Source organism: Calonectris borealis, chromosome 3 (genome assembly GCF_964195595.1).
Source record: "Calonectris borealis chromosome 3, bCalBor7.hap1.2, whole genome shotgun sequence".
In the NCBI taxonomy this organism is placed as follows: Eukaryota; Metazoa; Chordata; class Aves; order Procellariiformes; family Procellariidae; genus Calonectris; species Calonectris borealis.
This window is the reverse complement of record NC_134314.1, coordinates 76234234-76258193: the sequence shown is the minus strand read 5'-3', so window position 1 is coordinate 76258193 and position 23960 is coordinate 76234234. Positions and strand designations below refer to the sequence as shown.

At 44.9% G+C, this 23960-nt stretch overlaps 1 protein-coding gene and 1 long non-coding RNA gene across 2 annotated transcripts; both read right to left on the bottom strand.

Annotated features, from left to right (window-relative positions):
• Positions 1-1134: 1134 nt before the first annotated feature.
• MAS1 (MAS1 proto-oncogene, G protein-coupled receptor) lies at positions 1135-7506 on the bottom strand. The gene is made up of 2 exons (XM_075146261.1): positions 5394-7506; positions 1135-3693 (listed from the first exon to the last, which is right to left on the bottom strand). The coding sequence occupies exon 2, from the start codon at positions 3654-3656 to the stop codon at positions 2667-2669; it is 990 nt and encodes a 329-aa protein (XP_075002362.1). The 5' UTR covers positions 3657-3693; positions 5394-7506; the 3' UTR covers positions 1135-2666.
• A 4641-nt stretch (positions 7507-12147) lies between these two features.
• Positions 12148-18727, bottom strand: LOC142080584 (uncharacterized). Its single transcript, XR_012673049.1, has 2 exons — positions 17118-18727; positions 12148-12755 (listed from the first exon to the last, which is right to left on the bottom strand). It is a non-coding gene; the product is annotated as an uncharacterized LOC142080584 (long non-coding RNA).
• Between the last annotated feature and the right edge of the window lie 5233 nt (positions 18728-23960).

Sequence of the window (23960 nt, the reverse complement as noted above, 5' to 3'; positions counted from 1 at the left end):
GCTGGTGGAGAATCACATTCTTCTTGTGCAACAAATGAAGTGTCACATTTTCCTTGGTTTTTTTTTAAATGATGGAATAACGTGCTTATCAGTTCCCCTTGTACTGCAGCCTGTCTGCACAGAGTCGAGTCATCATGCACTGTGATAAAGAAGAACATCCCTAAGATATTTTTATCCGTGGACTGGGAAACATTAATCATTTTTCAACTACTAGCTGTTCACTCTTATTCATCCTTCTGGACGTTCATCTCATGATGAATGTTGATTTTGTCTGCTCTGTGAACTGATCTATGGATAGTTGTCCAAATTCTGAAACATTTGAGGGCATGGCCAGACACAGGTGAAAAGGGGTAAGAAGCTAAAAGTCCTAGAGCACCTATTCAGCTCACGAGCACTCAAACTGCCCTGCTGTATATTATTGCCTCTTCAGATCTACTGCCCTGGCTGCATGCGTAGTGATCCTTAACCCAGAACTGTCATAATAATCTGGGTATGTTGAAGCACTGTAAATAATATGCCTTCTCTCACCTGAATCACTTTGAGAGAGCCGCGTTACATGTGGGGTTACAGTAGAAGCATGTTTTGAACATGCTTCATGCAGATTTGCTCCTCTCTCTGGTTCTCCATGTGGTTATTGTAAAGGGTCTTGAGATATGAGTAGGGAATGGCTTTAGAGAAGAGTCTGGCGTTTTTTTCTGGGCTAGATCTCCCCTAGTATTCAAGTTTATGGCGTTTATCAATGTTGACAAATTCCCCGACAGTCCCCCAGCCCCCAGCAGGCGCGTGCACACACATGCCACATGTATGTGGACATCCCACCCACTCATTCCCCCTGACCCTCCCAGGGTGTCCACAGCCCTGCTTGCCGTATCCTGCACTCACCATCAGCAATGAGAAGCTGCTCTGCTGACTTTTCATTCCAGCAGTACAGCAGATCACTGCCCGAAGAGAGAAGCAGACTGCACTCATCTACCACCTACATCAATAGAGGTGACTGGCCTGGGACTAGAGTTTCAAAGAGAAAAACTGGGATAAATAGAGGGGCTGTCACAGATAAAGGTTTCGATGGAGTGAGGGAATTAGGAAGATATAAGGGTAACCTCCCCCTTTTCCTGAGGCTTTTCTGCAGTGACACACTGCAACACTTTAAGGAGAAAAGGGCACATGCGTAGAAGGAATACTTGTCCTTCTGAGATCTCTTCTCTATGTGAATTCCCATCCAATCCTCAGTCTTAACCTACCATCTTCCTTATTCCAGGACTGGCAATCTTTCAACAAAGGAGGGGTAGGTTGTATTTTTCTTTCCCCAGTTAGCTATTAAGTGTGCCAATGGAAACTTGGCGGGAAGCTGAAGATGCTGCTCCTGCCTGTGGCAGGAGGTCTCGGTTCCTGCTGAATTTGGAGCTCCGTGGGGGCCAGAAGCAAATGCATCTCCCAGACGCCTCTTTGAAAGTGGCACAGCTCTCTGACTGCCCAGACCCCCCATGTTCTGTGTCTGTCTGGTAAACCTGACCTAGCCCCGTCCCCTCCTTGCTGTTGTCTTCCTCTCCCCTCTGCAGCTTGGCTATAGTTGGGCAAGTGGCCCTGGGAATTAAACTCCACAAAATACCAGTCCCGGTACCCTGGGAGTACAACAGAAGGAGGCAGTCAGCTGGAAGAGTGTGACTGGGGTGTAGCCCCGGTCGTGCATTGTGTGAGGCACCCTTCTTTTTTTCCGTTCATCTAAAATCGATCGTTATAAACCAGAGAGACCACTCGGGGAATATATATTCTCCAGAGAACAGCTAAGTACTGAATACGTGGCTGGGACAGCAAGTGTTGGGACTGACTTTCTCATAGACTCCCTGAGTAACTAAACCTACAGGAACACTTACATTTTGGGGATAAGCCAGCCCCACCCTTCATAATTAGGGCAAAAGCCCTCTGTGAGTTGACAACATCGCTATGTTGCTAGCTACTCCTGTGTGTCAGGTACCGAACTATCCAAGGACCCACAGAAATGTTGATGTCACTGGAAATTATGCAACATATACTTTGAAAAGAGGCTCTGAAGTAGTCCCTTAACCACAGAGGAACTTGACCATTTAGTGCATACTTAACTGTCTCGCTACACCAGAGCTACACTGTATGTTTGTGGGTATGTATGGGGACTTACTCTCATACGTGGATTTCTTCCTCTGTTCCCCCCCAGGGAGCAGCTCTTTTGCGCACTTAAACAAGCTGGAAACAGTTGAAACTAAATCCCAGTATGTAACATGAATCCTGCGTTTAGTGGGTTTGACTTTTAAAAATGCGAATACACACAGGCCCTGATGACTTCAATAGCATTTATGGGTGCTCAGTGCTTGTATAAATGTCACACTATTTATAACATATTTCTGTGTCCTTTTTTTATATTCTCTGTTGGCCTGTCTCTTTTCCACTGCGGTATCTTTGACTGACATAGTCACATCAGGATGTAGCATGTGTTTGAATAATTAAGAAAATACAAATAAAAGTTATCTTTATTCTAGTCCATATTTTTCCATTGCTCAATCACCAAAGATAACCATACCATTTCACCACTGCTTTTTACATTCTGTGGAAGAAAAAAGTTTTTAGTTTTGCAGTGGTTTATTAAACCTTCCAAGTCCAATTATTTGCTCCTAGAGTTTCCCCCCTAAGCTTTAGAAAATTGTTTCAGCTATATCCAAACTCATGCCAACTTCCTGGCTTCTCGGCCGCAACCCATCAGCGAGTGCTCTACTAAGAACCACTTTGAGGCTCTCCTTGAACCTTTTCTTCTTGCTGCTTCCTACGAAGAAGTACACAAGGGGGTTGATGCTACTGTTAACAGTGGAGAGAACAACGGTGACGTGGTTCTGCTGGCTGAGCAAAGACGACCAGTGGTGGTAATTCAGAAGGTACAACAGCCTCATAGGCATGGCAAAGATGAGGAAGACAATGACTGTGGCCACAATGATGATGTAGAGCTTTGACGAATGAGGTCTCAGGGAGTTACGATGAATCCTGATAACCAAGATCAGGCTGGACAGAATCATTAGAGGAATGAAGATCATGAAAGTCAGGATCCATGTGAAGATGAGCAGTGCTTGGCAATGGTTGCCATCGTCGAACTGTTCCTTCATTGAATCATCTTTGCATGTTAAGTATTCGGCTACTGTCATCAGAAAAGACAGAGTCCACAGAATTGCACACACAATTGCCGATTGGTGCTGTGACCGGTGGCATCGGTACCAGATGGGGTAAACAATAGACAGACACCTCTCAATACTAATGGCTGTCAGAAGATAGAGACCAGTATTATATCCAAGAAGGAAGATAATGGATAGTGTGGTGGTTATATAATAGTAAAAACCATATGCGAATCCAAAACCGGCAATGTACTCAATTGATAGAATAAATGTACAAAGCAGTAAGGAGATGTCAGCAATGGACAGGTGTGTGATGTACGCAGTGAATGGGTTTCTTTTGATCTGGAAGCAGAGGCACCAGAGGACAATTCCATTTTCACAAAAACCCAGGAAGGAGATGATCATAATTACCCAAAGTGGGGTCAATATCTCCCAGACTCTTTCCTGTGTAGAAATGTTTCTGTGCATTGAGATGTTCTCTGTGCCTTCGCTGGGATGAAACGTTATGTTTGACTCATCCATGGGGAAAGCTCAAGTTTGGATAGCACAGCTCTTCCTTCTGTAAATATGTATAAAAATATACTGTGAGCATTGTGTGCTCCTCCCCTCCCCTTTTTCTTTCTGTTTTGTGGACCCTCATTTTCTGGTCATATCTGAAAGCCTTAGCAAAAGGAAAACCAGCCTTGATATACTGATACTAGCTGAAACCCAGGTGGAACTACTCTTGGCAATGTTAAAGATTGCTAAGCCCATCATGCCAGCAGAAATCCTGAGCTTTCTTCTCTATGGGGTTCAGCATATGGGTGCTAAACCACAGCTAAAGAGATATCCTCAAAGAGCTCTTGGACAAGCAACATCTCCATCACGTTGCAAAGTTTCATGATACAGTGGTCACAGATAGCATTGGTGGTTCTTGTTAGAGCCCTAGATTGTTTCCAGACAAGTCTATTCTGCTCCCGTTGAAGCTAATGACATTAATTTTAAGTTAAACACATGTATTTCAAGTGAATTTGGCTCATAAGTTTTTTGGTTTTTAAAAAAATTGATACCAACATCTCTTTTCCAGGAAGGGCTTTAATTAAGTAAGTAAAAATAATATGTAGTTACTCAGCATTGTATTCCCTCCAAGTACAGAGGTGGAGGGAAAGCAAAATGCCACTGTTTTGAGACAGTTATTTTTGACCAGCTTTAAGTGTCATTTATCATAGCATAACATAATTTAACCATGTTTACACACTCCGAACACTTAGCACAACTGCAATATCCTGCAAGCATTACAAATCCAACCCATCACAAGGAGAAGTAGTTGTTCAGGTTCCCTGTCATTGTTACAATGGTTATAACTGTTGTTTTGCTGAGTTATGGAACAAGTTCTCCTTTTGTATGTCTTCTTTTCTCTCATAACAAAGAATTAGCAGCATTGGCTTTAGCTGATTTTCATATGAATATTTCATGCACCCTTCGCTGTTAACTTCCCGGCTGCCCCTGTGATAATGCAGAGTCACGTTCAGGACCCTTGCTGATTTACTGATGTTAATGGGGACTAACTGTTGGCAATAAGCTTGCCCAGCTGACTTGGTTCATCCGTATAAGCAGCCTTGTTCATTAACATACCATAATGGGAATTTACCTGTATCCTCAAGCAGTTAAGAACATCAAATGCAAAGTAAAGAAGTTTTACTGGGGCTAACTTTTGCAATGATTATTTAAACAGAGCCATTGACCCCAATCATAAATTTTCTCTCATGAGCCCTGGGTTTCCTGGGTTCAAAACAGCTTCTTAAGACACAACATCACAGTCTAAAAAAGAGCATTCAGTAAGCAACCTGGGAAGCCTCAGGGCTTGCTGGAATTTAAACCTGCACAAAAATGTTAATGATGATACCACCTGGATCTTGACTGTGCCACCGTCTGAGACTCAGTTGGAGGGAACAAACAACACAGCTGGAAATGTGGTAGAGAAGTGAGTGTGAATGCAACAGGTAAATGCAGTGACCAGAATGAGTGGCAAGCCTCCCAAAAGCAGTGTTCTGCAAAAACTGCAGAGGGAAGGTGCTCAAACACTGTGCTGCTGGAAGTGTAGTAAAGCTTCACTGGAGAAAGAGAGGAGAAGTGATCTACTTCAAGTGTTAAAACAAATAGGAAAGGAAAAAAAGAACAGCACGAAAAGACTCAAGAAAGTTCTTCATTCATATCTCCGTATAAATGGGGTATTTCTGTCTGGAGAGTAAAACGAAGAGGAAAAAGTTCTGGACTTACTAAGGTCATTCCCACGTGAGAGCATTCAGAGATGAGAATGGAAAGAGTCCTCTCCTTCCAGATACATCCATGGTTTGTTCAGATTTCCCTGAAGCTGTTGAAGAACTTTCTTGAAGAAGCTGAAGGTTACCTTCTCCAACCATTTGCCTTTGGTAAGAAGGGGGAGCGAAGACTGACTCTGACCATGACTTCCTCAAAAAGAAGTGTGCAGTTCTCCCATTGCTCCAAATGTCTGAGGCATGCCAAGCAAAGGGCCCCAGGCTCATCATCCGAGGCTGTGCTTCAAATGGCATCACCACTCAGTAACTGGCAAGTCATCTAGCTGAAAGCCTGGGAGTTAACTCTTGTGGGAACTGAACGGCAGTGTATGGAAAGTTGTCCTGAGCTGCTACAATACCAAGAGACATAGTTTAAACAAACAAACACGAAGTGAGTAGGAAATCTATTTGGGGATTATAAGATCTGAAGAAGGAAAAATCTCAAATTTAGAACTGTGCCACCAAATGCCATCTAAAATAATAGAAGTTGATTTGTAAATTTGCCTTATTTTTTTTTATATGAGAAAACAAGAAAGCAAGAAAGACAGAGAGGGAGAATGAAAGAGAAGAAAGAAAGAAAGAAAGAGAAAAAAGATAGAAGGTGAGAAAAAAGAGAAGGAAAGAGAAAGAAAAGAGAGAAAAAGAGGGAAGGGAGGAAGGGAGTAAAACTAATTCATGGAATGAAGAAAACAGACAGAAAGAAAGAAACCACAGAGCAAAGAAAATACCCACATCGTTGTGTTAGTCTCATACATCCATTCCTCTTGGTAAAAACTATATCTTGAGATTATTGTACCAAAAAAACCCAGCTATGCGAAGTGAAAATCTGTTCCCCTGAAAAGTTCAAACAGGCCTAGGAGCAGATAAACTCTTTGAAAAAGTCCCCTGAGGATGTCCCCTGCTTTTGCACCAAGTATTAGGTTGTTTTTATATTCAGATATTAGCAGAACAAACATTCTTAGCCAAAAAAGGAGAGAATTTGCTTGGTCTTCTCCTTTCAATGTTTCACTAAAACTACCAAATCCCCAAACGGGAGAAACTACTAACTAATGTGAGAAATAAATGACCCCAAAGTGGAGGGTCAGAATAAAGTTAGGAAAGAAATAAAGTGAAATAAAAACAACTTCTAATTGCTTTTGTTGGCTTAAGCCGTAGTCCACCTTACGTTCAACAGCTATGGGACCAAAAATTTCAAGCTACCTCTGAAAAAGAAAAAAACCTGTTCCTTTCCCATAAAATGAGATATGCATATGAGTAATGAGAAGGGTCATTGTAGGAACATGTCAACATTTCAAGATTGACCAGGTACCTGGGTTCGTAGCCCACTCAATCCGCTGCGCAAACACAATCCAAAATCGGGGATGCCCTGGCCCCCGTGTCTCCACGGGGCGGGTGGTTTGTGACACCTCTCTCACACGCACACAGCACCTCCTTCATGACTGCTCCCTGGGGCACCATCAGTCATCATCTACATGGCCAGGGCAGCAGAGTGAAACCTTGTCTTGAGGGGAATATATCACGAACACAGCTTATCCTTGGAGACTTCAGGAGTAACAGGATGGTTGAATAGCATAGGGGGACCCCGCGCCTGCTGACCATTGGAGTGTTTATATCAGATGCTGCCAAGAGATGGAGTGGCTATTTCTGAATCAGTTCGACTATTCAGATATTGAACAAGGGGACTACAAGAACGAAGCATGGAACCCCAACAGATCTTAGGACTAGAAATTAGTATTGACAATAAAGACATGATGGACAATATAGATACTCTGTTAATTTCAATCTAAACTGAATATACAGCAATATGTGACATGAATGATAATTTATCCTAAAAAATTTCTCTCATACACTACCTGGTGGGACAGAGTAGCCTTGCAGTGGATGTAAACTGAATGTACTAACAATTTCAAATATCCTGTATGTACAAAGCTAGCTGTGTTACCTTTTTATCATTTTGCTTTGAGCCTTTGAATAATTCCATGTTCTTATATCTCCAATTACTGGAAGCAGAAGGCAACCTGAAAAGGACTCGCAATTCATTCATTAAACAAAACTCAACAACCTAGGATTTCTAAACCAAATTAGAGGGGTTTATGTGGTTGATATAGGTGCCAGTATATAAAAGAGCCTCTGTGTACCTGGGAGTTAGATCTCCTAATTATATACTTACACAGCCATGACAAAAACCTCTAAGGGATGAGCTTCGGCAGCACTTTCAGGCAGTGCAATTTTTCCTGATGGTCATTCAGTCATTACCACTTTCCAGCTGAAATTCATTCCATAATTATTCAGCTTAAACAAAAGTTAGGAGTTGGGCTTAGGTTTCAGAGGAAAAGAAGAGCTGGGCTCAAACAACTAACAGGGCTGAGGGGCACAGTGGAAAACAGAGGGGTTGTAAGATGACCAAAGCCCAATCAGAGGACTCAAGGGTGCTATGGAGAGCAAACAGAGGACTCTGGGGCACAATGGGGACAAATGCATGGGTCCTAAGTGTCTTAAGATCTATTAAGGCTCACAGATACTAGAAGAGCCAGAATGACTTATGGTTACTCCTCAATAGGTGATATGAGAATATCGTCAAAGTAGGAGTTAGGGTTACCCTAACCCAAAACCCACCACAGAACTTGCTAGACATCTTTTATCCTACTTGTATCAGCCATTATCCTAGCATATGCCCAGTTCCCTAGAGGGTGGTAATTGGTGGATGGTGTTTTATAGGCAACAGGTGTGAGAGCTGGATTTATTGTTGGCTTCTGCAAAGCAAGGTGAAAGTATGTGTCACTAGCTAGTTTTGAGGCCAGCAGGGATCAGCTGTTCATAGGTAAAAGTAAAGTTATGATAGGAGATAAGATTCAAGAAAACAGAAGATACTAAGAAGACTAAGTCCAGAATCAGGGTTAGGATGAAGACACCTCAGTGGCTGCTCAGTTGTTATAAGGCCAGTTGTAAAATCCTGTTAATGGCTATCATAGGATTGTGTTTTTATGAGAACAGTATGGAATAGCAGGCTCCAAAAGCAAGGATTACTGCTTAATCCTGAAATCCTACTGAGAGATTTTGACAACTAAAGTTGGTAGGGGTGAATTAATAATTTTTTTTTCTGGGCAGTTAAGACTCGCTGCGTGTTGTTTAGGAAAGTGGATTTAGGGCCTGTGGCAGAGGGCCTGAAAACTAGGTGTACTCTGAGAACCTGCGAAGAACCTTATCAGAGGTAAGAATAAGGCGGCTAGTGAGAGATGGGCAGTTTATGATTACTGTTGGGACCATACAGGCCCCTAAAATAGTTTAGTAAAGCTATTTTCAGATTACTTTTCTATTCTTTGTCAGAGATGGGTTTGGATGATTCATGCATTTCAGGTTCTGCTCTGAAATGGCTGATGAGAAAAGGGTAGTTAGTAGCGGATAGAAAGCGAGGGGTAGACGGGCCCAAAAGCGGCGTGCAGGGCTCTGGAAATCTCTGGAAGCAAAGTGAGGTGCCAGGCCCGTTGCCGCGTTGCCCAGACTGGTGGCAGGTTGGGGGAGTTGTTTACACGTAACTTACGGACTGCCTGTCACGTGAGCACGGGAGGATTTGGAGATGTTCCTGCTCCTGTCTTCAGCCGCGCCTTCTTTCTCCCCACCAGGGCGGCCCGGCTGGCACGCCCGGGCTGGGCGCTCAGGGGCGGTGCGGGCGGCAGGAGGAGCAGAGCTCCCGCTCTGCAGCACCCGGGCGAGGCCTCTGCTGCCCGGGCACGTTTCTGCCGGGGGGGGGAGGACAACCCTAGGCTGACTCCACTTGTGCAACCCCACAACCAGAGGGGAAATGGGCCAGTTTGGGTACAGAAGCTGTACAGACGCGTTGATACGGTACCAGGTGGCCGCGTTTACCCGCCTGGGTGCAGCACACGCGATGTTCTGGATCCGAGCTCGTACCTCGGTGTCCTGTGGTGAGGAAGCAGCCAGAGGGCAATGGCAGGGAGTTTGCCAAACCAGAGAGGGGTGGGGAGCAGAGGGGAGGGAGAGTACCGGGAAGCGAGGAGCTCTTAGTGATGCTGTGAGCTTCGGAGAAACTAATATAAAATAACAAGGTTTCCTATTGCCCATCTTTATGTGTTTTTTTGGGGGGGGGAGGAAAAAATATAAAATTTGAGAAGTTATGAAAAGTGAATGGAAAAGGTATTCCTGGGCAAGGAAAAGAATACATATCTTTACTAAAACCCACAAGCGTTCACCTCTCAAAGAATCTCCATAACATATTTCTGTATCTGTTGGTTTAGAAGGTCCTTTGCAAGTGGAAATGTGTTCCCGCTCTTTGCCTGCCTCCCACCAATCATAGAATCAGTAAGGTTGGAAAAGACCTCTAAGATCATCGAGTCCAACCATCAACCCAACACCACCATGCCCACTACACCATGTCCCTAAGCACCTCATCTACACGTCTTTTAAATACCGAGTCATGGAGAGGGTGAACCTGGGCCTTAATGAAGTACAGAGCAGCTGTCTTCTTTCTTCACAAACCAGCCTCGCATCTTTCTGTACTCTGATCCGCTTTTGCTTACGTTTCGCCTGTCTGAGTCTTTGGTCATTAGCAGTCAGTCCCCTGGAAAGCCTCACCGACGTTTTGTTCCCTGTCTCCCTCTTCACGAGAAATCGCCATGAGTCCTTCACAAAACCTGGCTTATTCAGACAGCTCCTATCTTCAGGCACGCTGAATGTGAGGAGGTCTCTTCTATCCTTGGGTTTCAGAGGCTCCTCAACTGTTTGTAGACCTATCCTTTAGTCCTAACACATGTAGCAGGTGGCAGCTCTTACCTTGGGGACAGTGGGGTCTGTCCCCAGCAGGAATCTACCTTTGCTAAAATCATTCTGACTCTTATTTTCCTCTTGGGCCAGTCACCGATGGCACAAACGCTAGCACCAAACCCAACGTCATCCCACATCAGAAGAGAAAATACACTGCACCTGCCTGCTGGCAGCCCCACCAGCTACCAAGCAGTAGGGCCACCACTGCTATGTAGTGTAAGACAATACAGGAAATAGTATTTTCATTCTACATTTTAATTTTATATATGTAAGACAGGAAACCATTGGGGAGAGAATAGGGTAAGAATGGGAGTAATAACTTGGCATATATGATGAGCTAGTACAGGCAATTTAGACCATTTTAACTTCAGTTGTGCAAAGCAGAAGTTACAGGATTAGAAAATATGAGATAGACATGACAGAGATGAGTCAGAGCTTTCCATGACAAAAGGTTGGAAGAAAAAGTTGGAGTGCCAAGTAGCCAGTAAACTTAGCTTTTACTTCGTTTAGGATAAGATGGTGTGGTTATATACTTGGCATACCACTAAGACATTTTGTATTACTGATAAAGATAATGAAAGAAGGGTCTGGTACCATGGTGCGCTATCCTTTAACTTGTGTTGTTTCTGGAGGTTCCAATCAACAGATGTCCAAATCCTTCTTGAAAGAGAGTTGCTGGTCAGAATAAGTTATGTGAAGTGCCTGCCCTAGTAAGAAAGACTGCCCTGAAATAATCTTTACTCCTGATTGTACCAATCTGCCTGTCTTCTTTCTTTTACCCCTCTTTTTATTTTTATTCTGTATCACATATTCATCATTTACATGCATTTCCAACCTATCACAGAAGTTAGCCGTTATTCACTGCAGGAATAGGTGGTTAAGTAAAATCCTTGATGCTTGTTACTGTGAAACCTTAGTCTCTTTGGTTGGGTTCACTGAACTCTCATGATTTTTCAGCTGAAGTCTGGTGGTCCACCTATCTCCCTGCACTCTGCTCCTACACAGAAGAGAAATAGCTATGGCGCTCAGGATCCCTTCTATTGGAAAATTATTTAAAAGGATGATAACTGCTGTATGGAGGCACCAGTACTTCAAAAAATCAAGGCAGATGACATAGGAATTGTTGACAGCCTTTTCTGAACACTCTTTGGACTCAGCCAGGACAGGTGTGTGACTCCTTAGGGCAAAACCTTTACAAGTCATCTATTGGCATGCTTGCAGATATAACTACTGTATATGGATGTAATTAGACGAGAGCTTTGTAGTGACATGACTGAAAGAGCTGTGTATTGCTATATGATGCTGGGATTTAATAAAGGAATTTCCATCTGAACTGTGAAAGTGGTCTAAAAGTCCATGGATTAATTCAGTATTTTAAAATGAAAATTTCATTGTGGATATCACATTGTGGTTCTACAGGGAAACTGTAGCCCAGTTTTCTCATGTCTCAGTTCTCCTTTACTGGAATGAAGCTCCCACAGGGCACCATGGAATAGGACTTTGTAATACAATCCTCTTTTCTCTTGCTGTCCGACTGGGAGCCTGCCTGACAGAGATGAACCAGAGCACAGTGCATGAAAACATCATTTCAGAAGTGAAATACTTCTTTCTACTTTAGGATTTTTCCCAAATGTTGAATTTTTAAAATGAAAAATCTCAAGTAGCCAAATATTTTCCTTTGAGTAAAGTTTTTCTGTTATTTTTAAACTGCTTCTATACTAGTCTCTTTTCAAAGACAAAATATAGACTCAGAGATAATTTGTATTTTTCAAGGTGATCTAGCTTGAGCACAAGTGCAAAACAAGCTCATGCAGTATTTTTACTGCATAAAGCCAGAAGGTCACTGAATGAAAACTCTGAGCTCTCTGTCTCTTCTATCAAGCATATATACCCGGAGTGGATCTAGAATCCTAAAATATCAAACAAAGCCATCATATTTTCTGCAAAAGGATATTTTTAAAGTGTAGTAAAACAATGATTCTGAGGGTAGAAATCATGAGGCCCGTGTTTACTCTGTCTCAGAGTTCCTCATCCTCGTAAAAATCCCTCCTCTGCAAAATGGGAGTAACATGGGAACACTGGGAGGATAACTTCAAATCTGTGAGATGCTTAACTAGCATACTAATATAAATATTTAAAATACAAGGAATTCACTTACTACTTCAGCCTCACTAACACAGTAAGAACAGAGTTTGATTCTATTACAGTAAGAACAAGTGGTCTTGGCTTTTTTTATTTTTCCACCTTTTCCAACTTTCTCCTTTATACCTGTGACAGAAATGGAACAAGATGCTCAGCTGTGGTAAATCATCACAAAGCCATGGAAATCCGTGTCAGTAAACCAGGCAACAAGGGGATCCAGTCCTCCAGTGCTCTTGAGGACTCCAGGTTCAGGATTCCTAGCTCCCACAGTGATGTGGTGGTACATCTTGCCAAAGCTTCAGCATGAACATCTATATTGGCTGTGTCATCAGTTTGCTTCCAGAAACAGTATTGACTTGTCCTCTTCTATTCATAGGTTGGTTTGGTAACAGCATTTGCTCTGTAGAGATGAGGTAACACCAAATAAGTTAGGTAGTGAACAATAACCAACTGAATTGCAGCTGGAGGTAAAGAAACTGAAGTTCTGCATTTTTTAGGAATTCCACTTCTTCCTGCATCAAAACGTCAGGTTCCTTCTTCCTCTGAGGTGGAGAGGTTAAAGACACCACTGCATTCTCCCTCCCCTTAACAGGGACTTCCAGCAACTAAAATGTGTTCAGACTCACTTGAAATCTCAGTCTTTTGTTAATAACAAATATTTTCCTCAAAATTTAGATGCTCCAGGGACTATTGCTGCCTCTGTTTCCTGCTGAACACATTTCCTAGGACTATGTTTTTTCTTCCTTGTCATGCTTTCCCTTTATCTTTTGATGTCAAGGACACAGGATTTTTCTTGCCCTACAAGCAACACACCAGCATTTCTGTTTGGCTCTTGGCCATGCAATCCGTGCTGCTGGCCACAGTGGAGCCAGCCGCAGGGAGGGCTTCAGGGCATGTCTCCAGGTGGGTGGGGTGGAGTGGGGCTGAGCTGGCTGTGCAGAGGAGAGCCAGGGTAGCACAGAAATGTTCAGGTTACCACCAGCCCCCCAGCCTGCACAGTCCCAGTAAAACCCACAAGATGTAGTCCTGGCAAGGAGGCACTTAACTGCACTTTAACAGCTCACGAGGCACGTAGGTTAAAAAGCTAGAAGGTTGGCAGCTCTGTATCATCTGTCCTGTTTCTGTGCCTCACTGCCCTATATTTTTTTCTCCCAGTTCCTGGCCTAATCTTTTAATACCTTGTTGTGGTTTACATGCACTCACGTTCCCACTGATAGGAATATACATTCTCATTTAGGAGCAGAGTTTACACGCGTGACTCAAGGCACACTTAATACCCATGACAGATTGAGTTTTCTCCACCTACGTTGTCATGCGGACTGTTCTGCTGCGGTACAAAGAAACCAGACTCTGATCTGAGATATATTCCCAGCAAAGCTATTTCCTTAGTATCCTCTAAATATGGATTGATGGAAGAAGATAACGAGGTGTCAGTCACAGAGCTGGACAGCGCCTCCTCATCAGGCTGAATGTACCAACACTCCAGATGACTGTATAATATATAATATGCATAATATTTATACACATACATCTTGCCAAAATTAAACTTACTACTCTCCCGGGTGAAGAAAGGCTTGGTTTCTGGTGTTGTTTTTTGGGGGACAGGGATGGGGGAAGGAAGAATCTGTAAGAGACTAGAACAGAGTTGATGGTGTAGAAACCATATTAGTCAGAAGAAGAAAAGCAGGTAAAGAGATTAGCAAAACAGCCAGATGGACTTTATCTCTTTCTTTCACTGGAAACTTTTGCAGACATTGTGATGTCTTTTGACACCACGTAGAGGTCGAGTGCCATCCTTCAGTGCTGCCAGGTGACTTGAGGGACAGAGTCCTGAAATGGGCGCTGGAGGGCTGCCCCCTCCTTTTCAAGTAAATGATGGACTGGAATAATAGGGGAGGAGGAGAACTGCAAGAGCACAGAGCAAGGAAATGGTCTCAAAGCGGTCAGCCGCCGGCAGGTCACCACCGTTCTGGGCCAGGAGCGCCCCGTTGGCCCTGCAGGCAAGGCGCAGACGTCCAGCGCCAGCGCAGAGCTGCCGTGGCAGCCTTGGTGTGCGCTACCTGCCTGCTACCGCCGCAGCTTGCCTTGTGCCGGGGACTGTACAGATGAATGAATTTCTGAAGCTGGTGCTAACGGGTCTACCAGCAGTCATACCCCTGCACAGTGATGATGAGGGAGGTTGTGGGGCTCACCTTCTCCTGCTTCCATATGCTGGCGATGATCTGTGCATGATGGGGAGCTCCAGGAGAGCCGTGGAGACAGTGGCCGGTTACAGTGAGAGCTGCACGCGGCACCGTGTCAGGACGACGAGGCAGTGAGGTTCATCCCTCACGTGTCAGACGAGTCACTGGAGCCCATGTCTCTTGGATCATGACCGTCGGTTTGACGACTGTGCTGTGACAGAGGAGGCAATATGGGAGGATGCTGGCCGGGACCTGTAAACATGCATGTTTTGTTCCTATCACCTGTGATAGTCTCCATGTACATCTACTAATCCTGTTTTGGCAGAGTTAAACTACACTACAGAATTTGTGCGCTCAATAACAGGGAGTGAGCCCCAGGCTATAGGGTGCTTCCTGATCCCAGCTAACTAGTTTTACAGGGGTTTCTTGCATCTTCTCAGCTACTTAAGCAAGCTGGTATGTGTACCTGAGGATGGGATCAGGGTGGGGCCTCTGAATACAAAGGCTCTGTACGGTATACAAACCACTAACTCTTCTGAAAGGCAAGCTCAATTCAGCATGGCATGAGTGCATTCCTTAAATCACATCACCGAAATTCAAGACTGTGTTCAGGCACTTTATTCAATCAAGGCTTAAATGCTTCAGTCTTCACATTTTCATCAGCTGGGAAGAAACAGCTGAGGGGGTGGCACTGTCTGTCCCATAATTGCAAATGCAAATCTTTCTTGTGATGATCATTAAACTGTAAGTGCGGGTTTCCTGAAGGCATATCGTGCCAGGCAAAACAAGGCCAGGCTTTTCAAGCATTCATCCCCTTGTGTCAGTGGTGAAACAGACTTCCCCGATGGAAACCTGTGATTGAGTAAGCCTAATTATACCTTCTGGCTTCCAAAAACAGGCCTTTATGTTAATGCAACAAGAGATACATTCTGTGCCCTAATTCACAGCCGAGAGCACTCCCCAACTGCAGTAACAGGCATGATCTTCCGGAGTGGCAATACTCATAGTTTCGCTTGTTCCTCACGTATCTCAAGTACACCCTTGTATCACAAGCAGATCGACCGCTTGTATCGTTCTCGGACATGGCTGTTGTAGCACCACGAGGTGAATTGCATGTTTGTGCTTTGAAAAGCCTTTCTTTCCATACAAAATATTGCATAAGAGTCAAAAACCTTCTGGAATAGGCACAGGTGGCCTTTCCCTTCTAGGGTCATTTCATTCTCATATGCCAAAGCCAAGCTGTTTCTCTCAGATGAGGATTTGGAAACACTTCTGGGGAAAGGAGGGGAAGCATTTCCTTTTTGGGCTTCTGCCCTGGTCCCTTCTACTCTTGGATAACTTCACAATCTGATGGATGTAGAAGCCAGAGATGCCCTCCTGGGGCTAGGCAAAGGCCTGGGCTGCCAAATCGTCTGTTTGACAGCTGATTTCAAAACAAACACTCCTTAAAATAGTATTTCTGCCATTGCATTGGCTTCAAACTTTCAGCCCTGCGTTGAATTGGACCAAGCAAAAGGAGCAGAATAAGCAGCGCTAAAATGACTGTTGTGCCTCCTTTGTCCTCCATATTACTCCAATGTCCACAGCTTTTTTTCTAATTTCCTCTTTTCTTCCTTTTTTTTTGCTCTGCCCTTTCTCTCATCACCTACATGCTCTGCAGCTCTCCCTTGAGAGATGTTAACTTCCTTCTTGTGACCACTTGAAGTGCCAGACAAGGCACTTGTGAGAGATTGGGAAAATTAAAAGAGAGGAATGATGGAAAGGAAAAAACCTCTGAAGAAAAAAGCCATGTGACTTTTTCCTTTACTTCAATGCAGACAGAGCCCTTAAAGCACGAGTAAAACTAGTATGGAGAGCACGCATCTTCAGGATCTCCCTGCAACATCCCATCATTGCATTTCTGCCCAGCAGGTCTCCACACTCAGTCTAATCATAACCTGCTTCATGCCCTCCTCCTGTCACACCACCAGCAATAAAAGCTCTTCTCTCCATACATGCTCATTCCAAAATCACCCGCTGGCTCCAGGGGGCTGCCCTCACCCCCTCTTACAATGTGCTCCTTCTACCTCAGACAGACGATTTATTTTTGCCCGATTGTTTACATGAGGTCTTTATTTGGTACAGGTCTTCCAGGACACAGACATACACATGAAACAGGGAATCTCAGAAGTTTCTTCGCTTTCCTAATTTAGGCAGAAAAGAAAACCTTCTCTTTCCTCTTAACCCTTTAGATTCACTGAGCATTGAGGAAATGTTACCTTTTTGGAGGCTTTGTGCTGTCCCTCCAGTTACAACATCAGCCCTGGAGCTTGTCCGAGCGCACACGGTGACCTGCCTTGGCTTTGCCTTTCGCCCTTCTCCCACACGGCTCATCTATAGACTGTGGGACGTCACTAACCCGCTTGGCGAAGAAGTCATGAGCTGGATTAGCCAGGGTTCCCCTCGCCATGAGCATGGTGGCTGCCACTGAACGCGTGCAATTCTTCACAATTACCCATTTTCCACAAAAATTGACATGCTGGCATTATTCAAGATAAAAGTAATTATTTTTAAGCATGTATCTTAAACATTTTCATTACCTCAGCAGCTCCCATCAAAACCTCCAGCAAAGCTCACCCTTGGCTTGACTGGGAACAGGACCCAGCCTGGAACTTGCTTGAATCTTGACTTATATTTTTGTTCTGAAAAACTGAGGAAAACTGCCTGTGCAGCACATTTTTTCCTCCAGTTAGGAAATAACATGGTTACTTATGTCAGACATTATCTAAAAGTGTCAGAGTGCCTTGGCCTGGCTGACAAGATCGTATCACCTCCAGCATGATAGTGCATCTGGGCTGGAAACTGATCTGGTTGTTAAAGGACCGCGGTTTCTGGACAAGCTGGGAGAAGAAGGGGCAGAAAATCCTGAATACTTTTAGGAAGGAGCATGATCAGCTTAAATATGCGATTTTTTTTTTTATGCAATAACAAGAAATCGGTCTTTGGAAAGTAAGAGTTCCGTTCTAGTCCTGCGCTCCCACATACTTCAGCACATTAATGATCTCGCTTCAGTTTAGTGCAAAAAAAAATCAGTATATTCTCCTTTGCATCTGCTCTGCTCTTGGGAATTCTGGATTTGAGCACTGTGTCTGCAGCAGTGGTACTAATAAAGTCTGCTTACTTAGCTTTAATCTAGTTCATGGGTATGTCTGGGACTTTCCATTCCTGTACGACCAGTGGAGCCTTCAGCATCCCATTTGCTTCGTTTGCAGGTCTTGCAAGTGAGAGAGTTGTATGAGAAAGAAGGCGGCCATCTCCTGCCATTCCCTGTAGACCAGAGCCGCCGTAAACAATTGCAATAGCAAGTCTACGCCCTTGTGCCCACAGTTCCTCCTTCAAGGGAGCCGAAAAAGCACGTGAGGCTGCCACAAGGCTCACGTTCTGTCTCAGCAAGGACGACATGGGGATGGTGGGTGTGGGCGCTGTGAGCATAAAACAAGAGTCTTAGCAAATGCCTCCTGGCCTACTTTGCTTACGAAAGAAGAAAAGTAATTTGAATTGCAATACTGGTTGGCTTATTGTTTTAAATCAATGACATCTAGTACTCAAATTTTTCTGAGTCTTTTTAATTAATGGAGTATACATTAAATACTAAAGAAGTATTTAAACTGCCTAAAGGATTTTTGCCATTTCGTTCAAAACTCAGAGATCAAATGCACCAGAATGAAGATTTCATCCCAAACTTAAAATCTTTTTTTTTGTTCCAGTTTTCATAGTCTCATTTTTAAAGAGCAACGGTAGGGTTTTATTCTTATTTATATACTTTTAAAATGCCCCTGGGCATTCCCTGTTAGCTCTCTGAAAGCAGACTGATAAGGCGGTCCTTCGCCTCTGTTGACAGGAGATAACCCAGGACACTCTGGGGAAGGTCACGGTGACAGAGCTGAGTACCCAGCCCTTCCTCACCACAGACGTATTGAGGCTGTGTCTCAAGGCAAGGAGACACAGCCTCAGGGAGCACAAGCCTATAAAACAAACAAGCTCTCCCCTTTTCTGTTGGATACAGAGAACGATGGAAATCAGCACGCCAGAGCTGGAGGGATCTGCGTTGCATCCCCGGTTAGATCCTTGGAGACAAATTCCGACAAAGTTCATGACTCGTGGAAAATGTAGGCCCCAGTCCCACAAAGCACTGAGCATTATCAGCTGTTATTACCATAAATTGGGTAAAAGATGCTTGGTACTTTGTGCTTGGTACTTTTACATGGTACTTTTTTTTCATATAAATATGAGCAAACTATACTAGATAGCAAAAGGCGCAAGATCAAATGATACCGTGAGTTACGTGTATATACTTGCATATTTTTGTGTTTTAACACAATGCATTAATCGCCATTTTAACACAGAGGGACACAAATGATTTTGATCAATGACTTTGTGTGCTCTAAAAAATTACAAACATTTTGGTTACATAAACAAGACTTGATCTAGCTGTGGTGATTTTTTTCTTTGATGGTAGTTATGATTTTATCAGATTGGTTTCCACAAAAAGTACTTAGTAGTTGACAAAGCGCATTGTAATACAGGTAATTTGTTAACATGGTCACATTTGCTGGGTCTTTATCACAAGAGAAGAAGCATTCTTCATTGCTTCGGGGCTCTGGATTCCTGATACTCATCCACAAAAGTAAGATCACTAGGCCCACATCGTATTTTTTTTTCTAGTTATTTCTTTGCATGCAGTGCTATTTAAAAGAGAATCTCTGCTGTGCCATCAGCTCAATGCTGTCAGCTTGGACGTTTGCGTAACTTGCAGAATTTTATTTCTAACCTTTGCAGAAGTCCTCTCCAATGAGCAGCTTTCTCTCTGCAAGAAACTATATTTACCTTCCCCTTTTCCTACGTGCGCCGAGATCTTTGTAACCCTGCTGTAACAGGGAACTGGGAATCACTCAGTAAAACAGCTGTGATAGAATATGCAGTATGAAATGCATATCGGCTTTAACTCCGAGGTGTCTGATAAACCCATTTCTCCTTTGGTGAAGTAATTTGTTTGATTAAAGTAACATTCAGAGACTATTCTGTTCCTAATACTTTGGACTCATGAGAAATTAAGTTGTTTGCAATCTCTCTGAATTATACCACCTATGAACTTTTAAACTATTTGATAATAAGATGATGATATTTTTCCATCAACTTCAGTAATGCAAACTGATGGCAGAACATCCCCCGCTTGCTGACAAAGAGCTCTCGGTTCAAGTGACACCATGACAGAGCCAAACACCATGTTGTCCCTCATTACAGACCCAGCAAAGCCTAACAAGACCGAATCCAAGGGCTGAGAAGACAGCATGTTATTTCTGAAGGCAGTCTTTGTCAGGTGAGCGCTTCCCACCACCACTTTGGGATTCAGTGGGAATGGTATCATCCTCTGGTTTCTGTGCTCCAGGATGAAGAGGAGCAAATTCACTGTGTATGTCCTAAGTCTGGCCATCGCCGACGTGACCTCCATGCCCACACCAATGGACCTGCAGTCACCTGCAGTTTCAGGAGAGCTTCTCAGCTATCTCAACTTGGTGCTGGGCATAATTTTCCCCACTGGGGACAATGCTGGTCCCTTCTTTTGACAGCTGCCAGTGCAGCGCGGTGCCTGAGGGTCCTGTCCCCCACACAGCACCGGCACAGTCGGCCTGAGCCCCTCTCATCTCGCGCCTGTGCTCTTCTTCGGAGCCTGTCCTGCCTTCTCAGTGGGATGGGGGATTTCACCAAATGAAGGACTCGCAAGCTCTGCTCGCCGAGGGCTCTCGGAGCAGCAATGCAATAATTATCTTCACTTCTGTCATTAATTATCTCATTTTTACCCCTCTTGTGGTTCCCTCCAGTTTGATCTTGTTCATCACTGTCCAAAAGAGGCCTCCGCAGCAGGGCCCCCAAATGAGGCTCGACTTCGCCGTCGTTGTCACTGTCAGTGGCATTCCTCATCTTTGCCATGCCTGTCAGACTTGCAAGCACTGTGAAACGCCCACTTCCTACATCGCTGCCATTCGGGCTCGTTTACGTTTCTGCTTCGTTCAACATCACCAAGAGGAATGCAGACACCCCGGTCTCCTTCTGTGTCAGGGGACAGAGGAAGATGAGACTCGGAGAAGCCATTCAGAGAGCACTTCAGAGAGCCTTAAAGGATGGGACAGGGAGGGCAAGGTGAGAGCAGAAACAGAGCCAGGGCGGGTTGGAAACCCAGGAGTTTAGTTACAAGACCCTCTCGAGGGGATGCACTTTGCAGAGGGACTTGTGAAGACTATAAAGACAGTGAGTCACTATGCGAGATTACCGAGGAAGGCTTCGGAGTCTTCAGCACAAGTGGATTTGAAGGGAGGTGAAACAAGTGGCAGGCGGTGTTGTCAGACTCATGGTGTGACAGAAACAAAACATTTTTCCATTTGCAAAGAAAAGCAGTTTTTGAAAAGTTAAAATGAACTCTCCATGTTATTTTTTTTCCAAAACTTTCCCCATTTTTGTGGTGAAAACTCATTTGTAGGTGAATTTGGAATTTCTTGAAAAAAAAACACGAAATCCTCAAAACTTTAATGAGACAGAGCATTTCACATCTCAAAAAATGGCAAGTGGCTACAGGATGGGAAGCTGCCACTCGGGTATTGCAGGGGTAAGGAGCGAAGGAAGCAAAAAATGTTCAAGGCACCCTTTCCCTGGCTAGAAAATTAAAATCACACAGGGTCCCTGCCAGAGTGATTTGAGGGAAATTTCCTCCCAGCCCCCAACGGAACAAGCCAGCTGAGCCGACTAAAGGGGGCAGGGAAACCAGCTCCAGCGCGGAGGGCCAAGGACGGGCAGGCTGCCCAGTGCCGGGGCACCGGCACGGGTCCAGGCTGGCTCTGGTGCGTGTGGAGAGCTCGGTGCAGAGTGGGGCAACCGTGGCTGTATTTAGCTGGCCCGGGACACCTGCCTGGGGATAGGAGACCTGCAAACACAGAGCAGAGCACCATCCCTGAGCACTACCCCCACGCTAGAAGAAGTATTGGGGGCAGGAGAAATCCATACTTATAAAGAAAACTGCATTCATTTTTATACTTCAGAGCTGCAGGGGGGGAGTAGCAGGAAAGAAACACTGGCCCTTGCTGCAGGTTGCCAGCTCCTCACGTCGGCTGCTCCAGCCCTCTTGCCTGTCTCTGATGGGTCGGGTGGGCTTCGTGCTGATGTGGCAGATTATAGAGGGTGAATGTGCAAAACCCTGAGAGAAGTGGTAACCTTCAGCAAGGGGGAAGTGCTGGCCAAAATCTCCAGCCTTGTGCTGGAGCCCAGTTTCACCCTGCAAATCAGCAGTAGCAAACCCTTTCACATCACCAGTCACTTATTCCTGCCCATCCTCTCCAAATCCAACTTCTTCTCCCAGCCGCTCTCCCCCACTGAGGAGAGGCAAAGCCCATCTCTCTCCTATGCTTGCTGACCCTGGGACCTGGTGGGGACCAAAAACTGGGAAGAAAGGGTGGGACCAGGGTCCTTTTGTACTCTTGCCTTGCAAGCAGTGAGGCTGGTATGCGTGCCAGGAGTTCACGACCACTGCTCTAGCACAAATACTAATAAAAATAGCTGACAGGCAAGCACATCCTCCTTGGGAACTGCCTGCAGCAAGGGGATGGAGCGGTGCTTTGTGCAGCAGCCCTGCCTCCTGCTCAATGTGAGCCCACTGTGGGCCAGCAGCCACCAACAGGCACGATTTGTTCCTCCAGGTGCCTCTTCCAGCACTAACACCACTGGAAGCGCACAGGTAAAGGAGGCTAAGCTCACTAGGGAGTAGGTATGGAATTGCAGGTGCCAGCCAGACTGTACAAGTATTTGGGAGTCTAAAGATGGCGACAGGTGCCTATGGGATTAGGAAGAGCTCTGGTTGCATTTCTGTCCCCCATCACCATGCTCTTCTCTTGTACTGAATTATGGTAGGCTATTCATCAATGCAAGCTATGGAGCAAGAGCATCCCCCCTCCACAGGGATGCCTCTAGCTGCAGGCAGCCCCTGGACACCCCTCGCTGAGCAGCCGGCCCCAGCTCATCCCCTGGAGGCTCCCAGCTGCTGGAGGCTGCAGGACCGCAGGGGAGGCCCAGGAGCCCGGCATGTCTCCTGTGGCATCGGTTCCCATGACCCAGCGGCCCTATGGAACAATTACATCAAGCTGCTTCAGTCCCACATCCCAGGGGAGGGGGCAAGTTTTCAGCACTGCAGGCAGCTGTGGGAGCCTGTGGGTTTGCAAAAGCTCGTATTTAAGTAGGAATGGCAAAGTTCATTGTACGTGTTTCATGCACAGGAGAGATGAGTTCCAGTGGGTGAGTGAACGACTGCCTGTTTTGGTTACGCTGGCAGCACTTGTAAGCAAGCAGCTTGTTAAACAATGAGAAATTACAGACAGCGTGACCTTTGGTAAGGAGGCAAAGCAGAAATTTCTAGCAGCATCTTTTAGAGCAAGCTCAGAACATGCCACAGCTCTGTCTGATCACTAGTGCCAAGTTTTATGGGACAAATAAAATAGTTTGTATTACTTCAAAATACAGAATGAGGATTGCCGATTACTCTTCCACTGCTTAGAAACCCAGGTGAACTCCAGGGGTGTCAGTGGGTTGGACCAGGTCCAGACTTAGAACTACTTTAGGATTTCCTCAATTTGTGTGTGCCTGGGTGGTGTTGAATAACCAATTTTCATGTTCTAAATAGCACTTTTTGTTTTTTCTTTTTAACTGGATGTGTTTCTGCCAGGACACCATGTGTTTCTCCTGCGTCATAACCATTACGTCTTGTAGATTTCCATCTCTAGGTATTTTAAAAGCAAGCCTAACTTACAGCACTGGCATTAGGTTCTTTGCCAACAGACTTGCTGTTGCTATTTTCTTTTAAAGCTTGGCTGCAAAAGGTCTTGTATAGGTCTATGGGTTAGCACACTTGCTCCAGAAACAGGAGAACCAGTGTCAATCAGTCCTGTGTCTGGAGGGGGCCCTTGGCTGTCCTACACGGGGAGGAGGGTGTGCAGGAGCCCCATCTCCATCTTGCCCTTGGTGAAACATCTGTCTGTTCATCTCTATATGCTCACCTGGCTGGGGAGAAGTTGCAAGAGGATTTGACTACTTGTCTGTCTGTTAGGATGCTGATGGGAGAGGCACATTTGAATCACCCCATGCCAAGGATCTGGGTCTCATTCCCCTGCCCAAGCTGCAGGGCAGGGGTCTGAATGTCAGGCAGGAGTGGTTCTTAAAAGTGAGCAACCCCAGCCCAGGTACCCCTCAGAGCTGGGACTGCCTGTGCTCTTTCCCTGAAGGTGAGCCCGAAGGTGCTCACACAATACTTGAAGTACTGGTTTTGTTAAAACCACAAATCTGAACAAGGTAGTTTCTGCAGCAAGAGAAAGCATAGATGAGCTGGGTGAGACACTGGGCAT